The 13,248-nt window shown below is 36.6% G+C and overlaps 2 protein-coding genes across 2 annotated transcripts; one reads left to right on the top strand and one right to left on the bottom strand.

The window, feature by feature from the left end:
* Positions 1 to 600: 600 nt before the first annotated feature.
* On the bottom strand, positions 601 to 3,179 carry LOC110790958 (uncharacterized). Its single transcript, XM_021995704.2, has 3 exons — positions 2,651 to 3,179; positions 1,378 to 2,545; positions 601 to 1,333 (listed from the first exon to the last, which is right to left on the bottom strand). Exons 1-3 carry the CDS (start codon positions 3,177 to 3,179, stop codon positions 601 to 603), a joined length of 2,430 nt encoding a protein of 809 aa, XP_021851396.2.
* Positions 3,180 to 4,370: 1,191 nt separating this feature from the next.
* On the top strand, positions 4,371 to 5,162 carry LOC130465439 (uncharacterized). The gene has a single exon (XM_056834191.1). The coding sequence runs from the start codon at positions 4,371 to 4,373 to the stop codon at positions 5,160 to 5,162; it is 792 nt and encodes a 263-aa protein (XP_056690169.1).
* Positions 5,163 to 13,248: the final 8,086 nt, after the last annotated feature.

Genomic DNA, 13,248 nt, shown 5'->3' with positions numbered 1-13,248 from the left:
AGCGGCCCAAAAGAAGACAACAGACTTAGCATCCAAGGTAAACCCTCTAAAACTTATTCGAACCTAAAATGACATTTCCGCTCCCAACTTTGAACTAAAGAACCTAAGGACTCATTTGATTCTTATTACATGACTAATATGCATAGTTTTAAGTTTCTAAAACTCATTCGAACCTATTTATACACATTTAAGGCTCGTTGGGTCGTTATAGGTCATATATTGAGCTAAAATGACATTTTCACTCCCAACTTTGAACTAAAGAACCTAAGGACTCATTTGATTCTTATTACATTACTAATATGCATAGTTTTAAGTTTCTAAAACTCATTCGAACCTATTTATGCACATTTAAGGCTCGTTGGGTCGTTATAGGTCATATATTGAGCTAAAATGACATTTCCGCTCCCAACTTTGAACTAAAGAACCTAAGGACTCATTTGATTCTTATACGGTAAAACAATGGGGCCCTGTGCAATTTCTCAAAATGGGGCCCTTAATTCATTACTTAAATTAAAAAAAAATCGATTTTTATCAAACGAAAAACCATCCTTACATAAATTTGTTGGAATGATAAAAATAACCCAAAAAACATTCATGTAATCACTTAAAAAGTGTAGCCCTCCTTGCATGTTTTGTAGCAAAATCATCAATAACAGCCTCGACATTGACTTCGTCCAAAAGATCAGATTCAATAGCCATTAAAGCGAGCCCATTTAGTCTTTCTTGCGACATAGTTGTCCTTAAATACGACTTCAACAAATTCAACATCGAAAAACTTCGTTCTGCAGAAGCAACAGTAACGGGAATAGTTAATAGGATCCTGTATGCAATAGACACATTTGGGAAGCAATTAAATCGTTTTAAAAAATTTAATAAATCGATCGCTTCCATTTTCTCTTTGGGTATAAGCTCTCTAAATAATTTTAACTCAACAAATAAATCATTTCCACTAATATCAGATACCTCACCTTTCTTAAGAGCACCTTCAAAATGATAACAACAAGATTTGAGTTTAATGTCATCCATTGACTGCAACTTATCAGAATTGAACAAAAAACCAAAGATATTCTCATACGATTCATATTGTTCAAACATTTTTTCCAAGGATGCAATAGCTTGATCCACAATGTATATAAAGTACTCAATTCTAAATGATTCCTCAGGAGATAATGATCTTTCTTCACCATCAATTTCATCAAATTGTCGTTTTCTACGTATTATACGCCTTTGAGGAAATACTGGGTCAATTCCAAGTTCAATAGCTAACTTTTTTGCAGTATCCATGGCATTTGAAAAACCATTATCTCTGTATTTTTTGAAAAGGAAATCAACCCTTTTATCTCACTTATGGCAGTATCAATTAAAATGTCTTGTGACTGTAAATGTTTGCTTACAAAGTTCACAGCACACAAAATTTCATACCAAATGATTGTAGCAAGTAAAAATTCAAAACTACTAAGCTCATTTTTTGCTAAAGATCTAGCTTCACTTTGTAGTTTGTGGTCATTTTCAACATCACCTACATCAGCTACTTCATATAATGCTTCACATATATCAGCAACTTGAAATCTTATTGCTTTAATACTTTCAACACGACTTTTCCATCGAGTGGCAGATAATGATTTAAGAGTCAAACCTTTCACATTGTCTTTTAAAATATGCCATCTCTTTGTAGAATTAGCAAATATGGTATAAATGCGTTGGACTATTCCGAAAAAGTCTCTTGCTTTTGATGAAGCATTTGCAATGTCACACAAAACTAAATTAAGACTATGACAACCACATTGACTATAGAAAGCTCTAGGATTTATATCCAAGAGTCTCTTTTGTACACCTTGATGTTTACCTTTCATGTTAGACCCATTATCATATCCTTGACCCCTAACATTATCTATTTCAAGATCGTGAGCTTTCAACACATTTTCTAACACTTGAAAAAGTCCTAGACCAGTTGTATCATTAACTTGTAAGAACTCAATAAAAAATTCTTGAACTTTATAAGAATTAGAACATTCATCAACACACCTCAAAATTAAAGTCATTTGCTCTTGATGGCTAGCATCAGGTGTACAGTCCAACATCACAGAAAAATATTTTGCTTCTTTTACTTTCTTGATAATAGCATTTCTGATTTTAGAAGCAAGTAGGAGTATCAACTCATTTTGAATATCATGACTAAGATAATGATGATAAATCTTTCCACTATTGATACGATGAACATGCTCAATAATCACAGGATCAAACCCAGCCAACATTTCAATCAAACCTAAAAAATTCCCATTGCTACTTTCATATAACCTTTCGTTTGTTCCACGAAATGCGAGGTTATTTTTACCAAGATACTTCACAATGGCAATAATTCTAACGATTAAATTTTTCCAATGCTCATTCTCTTTCCCAAATTGCTCTTGAGCAACTTTGTCAATTGTTTCATTATTTTGCAATCTATGTCTTAGTTCACACCAAATTGTCATATTCAAAACATGATCAACACTTGTTTCATGTTCTTTAAGTCTAACACAAACATGTGACCAATCATTATAGCCTTCATTAACTAAATTACCTTTTCCGATACCCTTTTTGAAAATTTTACAACAAAAACAAAATACTTTGTCAAGTTCTTTTGAATAAACAAGCCAATCTCTATCACGAGTTTCACCATTGGGCAAATATCTAGTATATAAAATAGAAGAGAATCTCCTAGACAATTTGTCTTTAGGGCCTTTCATTATGGTTAAGTCTCTTTTAGGACCATTGACTGCCAAAATGTCAATTGGTTTCTGATCAAGAGCTTCCCATATCCTTGGATCATATATATAAACAAAAACAGACTCATTTTCTTCAACATTTTGATTAATATTTTCTGAATTTTGTTCTACGTCTTGTGCAGAATCATCTAAATTATTCGAATTCACCCTATTAGTGTCATCATTCACAGCTTCTTGTTCAACATTCTCATTATCAACATTGTCATTAACACCATTCTCATTAACAACATTTTCAGCATTCTCACTATTAACATTATTTGAGTCTAGCAAATCAGAATTAACAGCGTGTTTACTTGATTGGGGCTTCTTTAAAAAATACTTATCTAAAGCACCTCTTTGAGAAATTTCTAATTGTTCTTCTTTCCTTTTTTTAGTGCGTTTTTCATGTCCGGATGGATAATTTTGAACCATCTTAAATACAAAATAAAAATATAAACATTAAATAAATAAGAGGGGAGAAAGGAAAAATATCACCAGAAACTCAGACAGGCAAGGGTTGATGTGCAACAATCAGATTAATCGTTTGAGGTATGACTATATGTTTGATTGTTGATCGAATCGTTGATTTCCGGGATCTCTAAGCATAATCCATTTATCTACCTCTATACCAAAAAAATCAAAATTTTAAACAATCAAACAGTTAATTAAAATTTTATTATCGCAAATCAAAATCCAATAATTTCGCAAATCAAAATCGAATAATTTGATTAAAATAATTGGAAAATTTAAATTGAAAATACAATGGATGAGAGTATCAAAACTTACCAGAAATTAAAGGATGATGTTGATGTGAATGATTTTGTACTCCGTAGCAGTGCATATATAGGAAAAATAGGGTGAGAAATAACGGGTTGATTATCAATTTCAACATGATTTATTGATTTTTCCGTTGAGATTTGATAAGGATGAGAGTCAGTTGAAGGATATGAACGAAATTTGGGGAGGAATGGATGAATTTTTGTTTCCTAGAGACCCAGTCAATTTCTCGTTCCCGTAACTGAAGGATGGTAATTTCCGAAAAAAAAAATGAGATTTCAATTTGGGGAAGAACTGAAGAAGGATGAAATTAACAAGATTTGAAGGATTTTGTTTGGGAACCAGGAACGAAAACTGAAGGAATTAATTTGTCGCATTGTAATCTCCGAAATACGATGCACTGAACTTTCCGAAAAAAATTAATAAAAAACAGGAAAGTACAGCTGTCACTTGACAAAGTCAGACAAAATATAATTTCGCTGGGTTGGAATCGAACCCGGGACCTCTAGTGTATAGTCAGATTGCCTTAACCAATGCTCCAACTCAGTTTTTGTGTATAATAAGAAGACTATTTACACTATGTACGATTTTAAAATTTAGGGGCCCTGTTCCGTCGCTCACCCCGCGCCGCCCCAAAACCGGCCCTGGTATCATGTTAGACACGATTTTATTAACGCATCTATCTTTGGTTATTTATAATAGATCTGATTGTTTTTGTTAGTTTGCACGACTGTACTTATTATGGACTTATATATATATGATTTTTGTTTAACTACGAAGTTAGATTACAACTTGATATGGATATATCTAAGTCCTAATTTACAATTTTCACTTGTAGTGTGAACTATGTCAAATCTTACAAAACTTGAATTTGCGGCCCTTGATATTACTGGAAAGAACTACTTGTCTTGGGTATTAGATGTTGAAATTCACCTAGATGCAAAAGATCTAGGTGATACAATTAAAGAAGAAAATAAAGCAACAAGTCAAAACAAAGCTAAGGCTATGATATTTCTTCGCCATCACCTCCATGAGGGCCTTAAGATAGAGTACTTGACTGTAAAAGATCCACAAGTCCTTTGGAGTAATCTAAAGGAGAGGTATGACCACCAGAAAACTGTGATATTACCTAAAGCTCGTTATGATTGGTTACATTTAAGACTACAAGACTTTAAGTCTGTAAGTGAATATAACTCAGCCATGTTCAGAATTACTTCACAATTGAAGTTATGTGGAGAGAAAATCACTGATGCAGAAATGTTAGAGAAAACCTACTCTACCTTTCACGCAAATAACATTGTCCTGCAGACACAATACCGTGCAAAGGGATTTAAGAAATATTCTGAACTTATATCTTGTCTCCTTGTGGATGAGCAAAATAACGAGTTATTAATGAAAAATCATGAATCACGTCCAACTGGCTCTACTCCATTCCCTGAAGCGAATGTGACATCCCATAATGGGAAAGAAAAATATCATGCCAACAATAGTGGTCGAGGACGTGGTCAAGGACGTGGACGTGGATATGGATATGGTCGAGGTCGAGGCCGAGGTGGCTCTTTCAAGAGCTCGTATCCCACCAGAAGTGGGACAATAAAGATGGTAACAAACAAGAGAAAGATAAAAGCGAGAATGTGACCAATGTATGTTATCGATGTGGAGGAAAAGGTCATTGGTCTCGTACATGTCGTACACCAGAACACCTGGTTGAGCTCTATCAACAATCATTAAAGCAAAAGGGAAAGAAAGTAGAAACAAATCTTGGGTACGAAGATGGCGAAGGTGATTTTGATTGTGGCAATACAAATCACCTAGAAATTGCTGATTTCCTTACTACCCCTGAAGGGAATAATTAATCCTTAGAGTCGTTTATGGTCATTTAAAGAATAAAACTTTATTTACTTGGATTCATGTTATTTTATTTTGGATTTTGTTTGTTTGAACTATAGTTTTATATGACATTGTTAAACTTTGGTTATTAAGTTATTCTTATTGATATTTCATTTATTTGAAGAACATGAATACCCCTCAAGTTCAGTTAACAATGAATGGTGAAGATTTATGCTTAGCAGACAGTGCAACTACTCATACCATACTGAAAAGCAAGAGATATTTCTCTCATTTGACAATGAAAGAAACCAGTGTGAGTACTATATCAGGTAGTACAAAGATAATTGAAGGCTCCGGAAGAGAAAACATATTATTGCCTATGGGAACGAAATTTGGAATCATTGATGCATTATATTCTCCCAAGTCTCAAAGAAATTTATTGAGCTTCAAAGATATTCGACATAATTGATATCACGTTGAGACAATAAGTGAAGGAAATTTTAAATACCTTCACATCACGGGTATTACCCAAGGCGCTAAGCATATTTTGGAGAAATTACCTGCATTCTCCACTGGTTTGTACTACACTAAAATTAATACAATTGAAACATATGCTACAGTAAACCAGAAGTTTACTGATAATTTCACTGTTTGGCATGACCGGTTGGGCCACCCCGGTTCAATAATGATGCGAAAAATAATTGAAAATTCATGTGGACATCCATTGAAGAACCAGAAGATTCTTCCTAATGATTTCTTATGTGCTACTTGCTCACAAGGCAAGTTGATAATACGGCCTTCACCAGCCAAAATTAATTTTGAATATATCAATTTTCTGGAACGTATACAAGGAGATATTTGTGGGCCAATGCACCCACCGTGTGGAACATTTAGATATTTTATGGTTTTAATTGACGCATCTAGTAGATGGTCACATGTATCCTTGTTATCAACTCGTAACCTGGCGTTTGCGAGACTACTTGCTCAATTGATTAGATTACGAGCACATTTTCCAGATTTTCCTATGAAGGCAATTCGTCTTGATAATGCTGGTGAATTCACTTCTCAAGCCTTTGATGATTATTGCATGTCCATTGGGCTAAGTGTTGAACATCCTGTAGCACATGTTCATACACAAAATGGTCTGGCTGAATCATTAATCAAGCGTCTCCAGTTGATTGCTAGACCATTACTTATGAAGTCCAAACTCCCAATCTCTGCTTGGGGACATGCTATATTACATACATCAGCATTAATTCGCATCAGGCCAACGAGTAATCAAAAGTTCTCCCCATCACAATTGGTTTTTGGTCAGGAACCAAATATTTCCCATCTGAAAATCTTTGGATGTGTTGTATATGTCCCAATTGCTCCACCACAACGTTCTAAGATGGGACCTCAAAGGAGGTTAGGAGTATATGTTGGATTATTAAATATCTAGAGCCATCTACAGGGGATATATTTAAGGCTCGATTTGCAGACTGTCATTTTAATGAGTTAGTCTTCCCAACATTAGGGGGAGAAAATACACAGCTGGAGAAAGAAATCAGTTGGAATGAATTATCATTGTCTCATCTTGATCCTCGTACTAAACAATGTGAATTAGAAGTACAAAAGATAATTCATTTACAAAGCTTAGCAAATCAATTGCAAGACGCATTTACTGACCCAAATAGAGTGACCAAGTCACATATACCAGCTGTAAATGCTCTAATTAAAATTGATGTCCCAGCAGGACAATATCAATCTGCTAGTGAGTCTACAGCACGCCTGAAGCGTGGTAGACCTATTGGTTCCAAAGATAAGAATCCTCGTAAAAGAAAAGGAGCGGCGACTGATAATGGCCAGACCGAGGAAACAAAGAATTTTGAAGAATCTCCAGAAGAGACTTTAGACATGACGAATGAAGAAATTCCGGGGACATAAATGGGTCTTTATGCGAAAGAAGAATGAAGATGGAGAAATTGTACGATACAAGGCACGTGTAGTTGCACAAGGATTCTCACAAAGACCTGGAATCGATTATGAAGAAACATACTCTCCTGTGGTGGACGCAACTACTTTCAGATTCCTTATCAGTCTGGCAATTAGAGAAGGATTGGATTTACGTTTAATGGATGTAGTCATAGCCTACTTATATGGGCCACTGGACAATGACATTTATATGAAAGTCCCAGAAGGATATAAACCGCCAGAAGCAGCAAATTCTAGTTCTCGAGAACATTACTGCATAAAATTACATAGATATCTTTATGGATTGAAACAATCAGGGCGTATGTGGTATAATCGCCTAAGTGAGTACGTGTTAAAGGAAGGCTATAAGAATGACCCCATCAGTCCATGCATTTTTATAAAGAGATTTGGAGAAGGATTCGTAATAATTGCAGTGTATGTTGATGATTTAAACATTGTTGGGACTCCTGAAGAGATATCACATACAGTGGAATATTTGAAGAAAGAATTTGAGATGAAAGATCTTGGAAAGACAAAATTTTTCTTAGGGCTACAAATTGAGCACCTAAAGAATGGAATCCTTGTGCATCAAACAACATACACAGAAAAGGTACTGAAAAGATTCTCTTTGGATCAAGCACATCCTCTGAGTAGCCCAATGGTTGTAAGATCACTAGATGTGGATAAAGACCCATTTTGCCCTCGAGAAAACGATGAAGAAATCCTTGGTCCTGAAGTACCATACTTAAGTGCAATAGGTGACAGGCTAAAGTCGTATCACCTTATCAAAAATAAACTTAAGTCCACTAGCTAGGTAGCAAGGGAAGTCAAGATCGAATCCACAGGGAAACAGGCGTTCTTTCTACTATTAATTAATTAATCTAGACTATTGGGAACAAGATTTTGGTTGATGGTTTGCTAAGACTACGGCGATAATTAAACAATTAAGAATCAAGATATTAAAGAATCTAGGGCATAGGTTCACCAACAAATAACTGAAGGAAATAATGCCCTTGGTCCAAGTATGCATTCTATGTTAAGTCTAATAAATGCGGTTCAGTATTAATTAACAAGTTAATAATTCAGTGAGATCAAGTGAGCTGAATGCCTAGCTAGAGGCCGCTTCAGTTCAAGTGGAATTAATGATATTAATCCACAGCTTACTCTTGACTGAACCCGTAGGGTCACACAAATAGTACGTAAACGGATCAAGTATTTAATGGCATTAAATACTCCATCTATGAATATTCGGAAACGACGGATCTTGGTTTCAGTGGGAGCTAAGATCGTCACAGGCAAGAAATGAATACTCCGGAAACGATGATATTGCCGGAAACGGAAATATGGATCGTATCGGAAATATGAATATTATCCAAGTCGTGGATGTTGCCGGAAACGGAAACATGGTACGTATCGGAAAATATTATTGGAAATGGAAATATTACCAGAATCGGAAATATTGCCGGAAACGGAAATATTGTCAGAATCGGAAATATTGCCGGAATCGGAAAATAATTCCGGAAACGGAAATATTAAATATTTGTTCGAAACGGAAATTAATTCCGGAATCGGAAATATTAAATATTGTTCGTATCGGAAATAGATTCCGGAAATGGAAATTTAATCGGAAGCGTATCGTACGAATTAGCATCGGACGAGGCCTGCCGGACGAAGGCCCAGCACGAAGCCAGGCCATCGCCCAGCAAGCACGCACGCCACAGCCCAGCGCGCACAAGGCCGCGCATGCGTGGGCCGTGCTGCGCGGGCTGCTGCTCGCACGCGCATGGGCAGCCCTTGTGGCTGCCGTGTGTGTGTGAGTTTCAGCTCATGCGAGATTCCTGAATCTGCAAGAGTCAGTGTATGATTAAATGTCTATTCCTATTGGATAAATTGATTAAGTAGAATTCGTGTAGAATTCTAATTCCAATTAATTCGCATCCTACTAGGATTACGATTCCTTTTCCATAACTCTATAAATAAAGGCCTAGGGCTCATAATTTATACACAAGTTTTCAAGTATTCAAAAGTGAGTTTTTGAGAGAAAATCAAACACACATCTTGCTCAAAAGTGCCGAATTTTCTGAGTACCTTAAGGGCGATTCTAGTTGGTCAATCTTAAGGCGGATCCGGACGTGCTGTGGACTTTCTACGGAGGGACGACACTTGGAGTCCTAAAAGACTTGTTCTTGTTCGGTTCGGGCGCAGCTAGGGAAGGCACGCAACAAAGAGTATGCATCTAATTATGCTATATGATTATGTGTAAATAATATGTTTCCTGGGTTAATGGTTGTTTCCGCATGATCTATGTAATTGTCATATGTATCATAACCTAACAGTGGTATCACGAGCCCCTCATTATTTTCATAATCTAAATTGCATGAACATGGTTAAATATTACAAATTTGCAAGAATTAAAAGGGGTGATTAATTTTCGTGATTGTTAATTAATTGCAAATTGCGTTTATTTAATTATATGTACGCAGTTTTTCGGCAGTTCCTTCATTACTCATCCGAATTGAGTGATTTTTGTGTCAATTCCGCATGTAAAAGGCATTCTAAAATTTTGACAAAAATAGTATTTTTCTGCCGAACCCAGAATTCTCAAATTCGAAGCCTAACTATGACTTTTCGAAGGTTTTAGTTTTTCGGATGCAAAATTTCGTAAATTTAAGATGTTAAATTAAATATTTGCGATTCCTGTTGATAAATCTTGAATTTTTGATTGACCTACTGCATATGTTTAACAAGTTTGAATGCCTAGTCTTGTTAATTATGCAATCTAATTTGTAATTATGATTAATTTGTTGAAAATTAGAATAATTTAGAATTAATTTGATTTTCATAATTAATTATAATTTAATTAGAAACCTATGATTAAAAACCACCATAAAAATTGTAAATTTACGATAAATTTTAAATTTTTATGACCTAGACTTGAATCCATATCAATCGGAAATCAATTGGATAATAAATTTTCGATTTTTCGCCCTAAAATTATGAAATTAATAATATTTATTAATTTGTCATTAATTTTAAATATAAATTTTAAATTTTATGCGATTCGTTCAAATAACTTGCACGCACGAAGCAATGGACGCTTCGTGTTACCCTTAAGGGGTGTTGTATAATGCGGGCATGCGACGACGAGCAAGGGAGCTCGTCGCCCGTGCGGCACGAATGCAATGAGCAAGGGCGTAGTGCACGAGCACAAGGCAGCAGCCCTGCCTTGTGTCGTGTGCCACGAGCAATGAACGTATGGGCATGGGCGAGGGGCGAGCCAAGGCAGTCGCGTGTGGGCAGCAAGCGAGCTGCGCCACAGCGCGCGCTGCCTCGCATAACAGCGCGCAGCCTCGTGCGCAACGAGCGCAAGCTCGCGTGCCACGAGCGCTGCGCACAGCATCACTCGCGCGCACCAGCGAGCGATCTCGCGCGCCAGCGAGCGATGGCTCGCGCGCACTAGCGCGCGATCTCGCGCGCCAGCGAGCGATGGCTCGCGCGCACCAGCGAGCGATGCAGCGCCCCAGCGAGCGATGGCTCGCGCGCACCAGCGAGCGATCTCGCGCACCAGCGAGCGCGGTAACGCGCGCGCGCTGCGAGCGATAGCTCGCGTGCGGTGGGCGCTGTGCGGAGGCTTGCGTATGGGACAGCAGCAGCTATGCAACGAGCGCATGGGCTGCGCGCACATGGCCAGCAATGGCTGTGTGCGTACAGCCCATGGGCGTGCAACGCGTAGGGTGTTTGCGTTTCGATTAGATCGTTTTGAATGTTTAATTTGAAAGTTTCAGTTCACGTAATTTTAATTAATTTTAAAATTAATAATTTGAATTAATTTCTTGGATTTTAATTTTGAATATTATAATTATAATAAATGAAATTTATTCTAATTATTTTACTAAAATTAAAATCATGAATTAATTTAAATGCGACTGAAATTAAAATTAAATTTTTGGATTCAATTATAAATTTATATGAGCTTTAAATTTTGATTAAATTTGTATGTTTCCGGTTAGACTAGAAATACAATTTTATGTTTAAAATTAGTAAAGCATATGAATTTATTGGTTTGAGTGGGAGTGCTTTTTAGTCATAAACTCTTGATTAGGTCTACAAATCCTTAAGGTTAAAACAACTCGATTAGAATTAATAAGGACTGAATAATTGGTAGATTATTGGTGCCCTTGATTAATTGCTGCAAATGTTTACGTGATGCATAATGTGTTTAACTAACCAGCTATGTGGGCCATTCATGATAATGAATGGGTGAATGGTATATATTGTATATGTACTGTTTTGCAGGTTATGAAGTGACTAGTATGGCCCAAATAGGATAGAAAATATGGTCTGCGTACCATTAATTTGAATGTAATTGGTCTAAAGTACCAAAGTTGTTTTTCAATTCAAATATGGTCTGCGTACCATCAAATAGTTGTAATTAGTTATAACTTATCCTATTTGAAGAAAATGGTGCCTCCCACGGAGATTTTCAAGACGGACTTTGAAGTCAAAGCTTCAAGATGAAGTCGGGCCATACTAGATCACAAATATCTTATGCATGTTTTAAGTTATTTATTGCTTTAAATATGTCTTAAAATGCATGAGATCAAAAGCTTGATTATGTTGCATGATTAAGGATTTTAGTTCACTTAAAATCTAACCAACATAGTAAGAGCCTTAAGTTCCAAACTTAAAAATTGAGTTAAAAGGTGCCATGCCAAAATATACACTTGCTTGGAAATCCTTTACATCAATCTAGTAATAGTTTTCGCTCAGCGAGGTGTTACTTATTGGTCCTAAAGGGGCAAGGTACACAAATAATTGTGAGTACATGTTAGTTTTGGTGAAACTCAACGATATAAGTAAGGAGTCCTTTTATGTCGTGGCAAATTCGATAGGTTTACCTAATAAGTTCTTAGACGTACCTATCAACCAAGAATAGTTTCTAGACTATTAGCAAAAGGCTTTTGCTTACCTAAGATGTTCTAGGATTAAGTCGACAAACTGTGCTTAGTTCTTCAATGATTTTAGGATCTTGGAATCATTTTATTCACACCTACCGGAACACATAACTTGAATAAAATGCTTAATAAACATTGAATTATGCATAAATGCTAGAATTTAAGTTTATTAAGAGAAACTGTGAATGGTTATTTATTTGTTTATTCTTTTCAATTGTAGTTTTTAATATGGCAAACAACAATTCATTCAACATTCGATCAATTCTCGAAAAGGAGAAGTTGAACGGGAAAAACTTCCTTGACTGGCAAAGGAACTTGCAAATAGTTCTTATGCAGGAAGAAAAGGAGTATGTCCTAGATGAGGCGATGCCCGAAGCTCCAGGCGACGGGATCACTCAGGCAGCCCTCAATCGTTGGATTGATGCCAACAAGGATGTGAAATGTCTAATGCTCGCCACTATGAGTGCGGATCTGCAGAAAACGTTCATCAACTCAGATGCTTTCACAATCATCAGTGAGTTAAAGAACATGTTCCAAGATCTGGCTCGAGTCGAAAGATTCGAGACTCATAGGCAAATTCTTGAGACCAAGCTTAAGAAAGGCGAGCCCGTAAGTCCACATGTTCTCAAAATGATTGGACTCATTGAGAATATGAGTCGGCTGGATCAGCAATTTTCTCAGGAAATGGCTATAGACACCATCCTCCATTCTCTTCATAGCGGGTATGATCAGTTCAAACTGAACTACAGTATGAATAGTCTGGACAAAACGCTCACTGAGCTTCACGGTATGCTGAAGACCGCTGAAAAGACGCTCAAAAGTGATAAGCAGGATGTGCTTATGGTGCGTGGGGGCAAGTTCAAGAAATCTGGAAAGAAGAGGAATGCTAAGAAAGGTGGCAACAAGGCCAGCCCAACTAAGCAAACTGACGCCAAATCTGCAAAGAGGAAGGTCAGTCAACCCACTTCTGAATCCGAATGCTTCTA

Source organism: Spinacia oleracea, chromosome 1 (genome assembly GCF_020520425.1).
Source record: "Spinacia oleracea cultivar Varoflay chromosome 1, BTI_SOV_V1, whole genome shotgun sequence".
In the NCBI taxonomy this organism is placed as follows: domain Eukaryota; kingdom Viridiplantae; phylum Streptophyta; class Magnoliopsida; order Caryophyllales; family Amaranthaceae; genus Spinacia; species Spinacia oleracea.
Note: the sequence above shows the minus strand (reverse complement) of the source record. Positions and strands in the feature narration are given on the sequence as shown.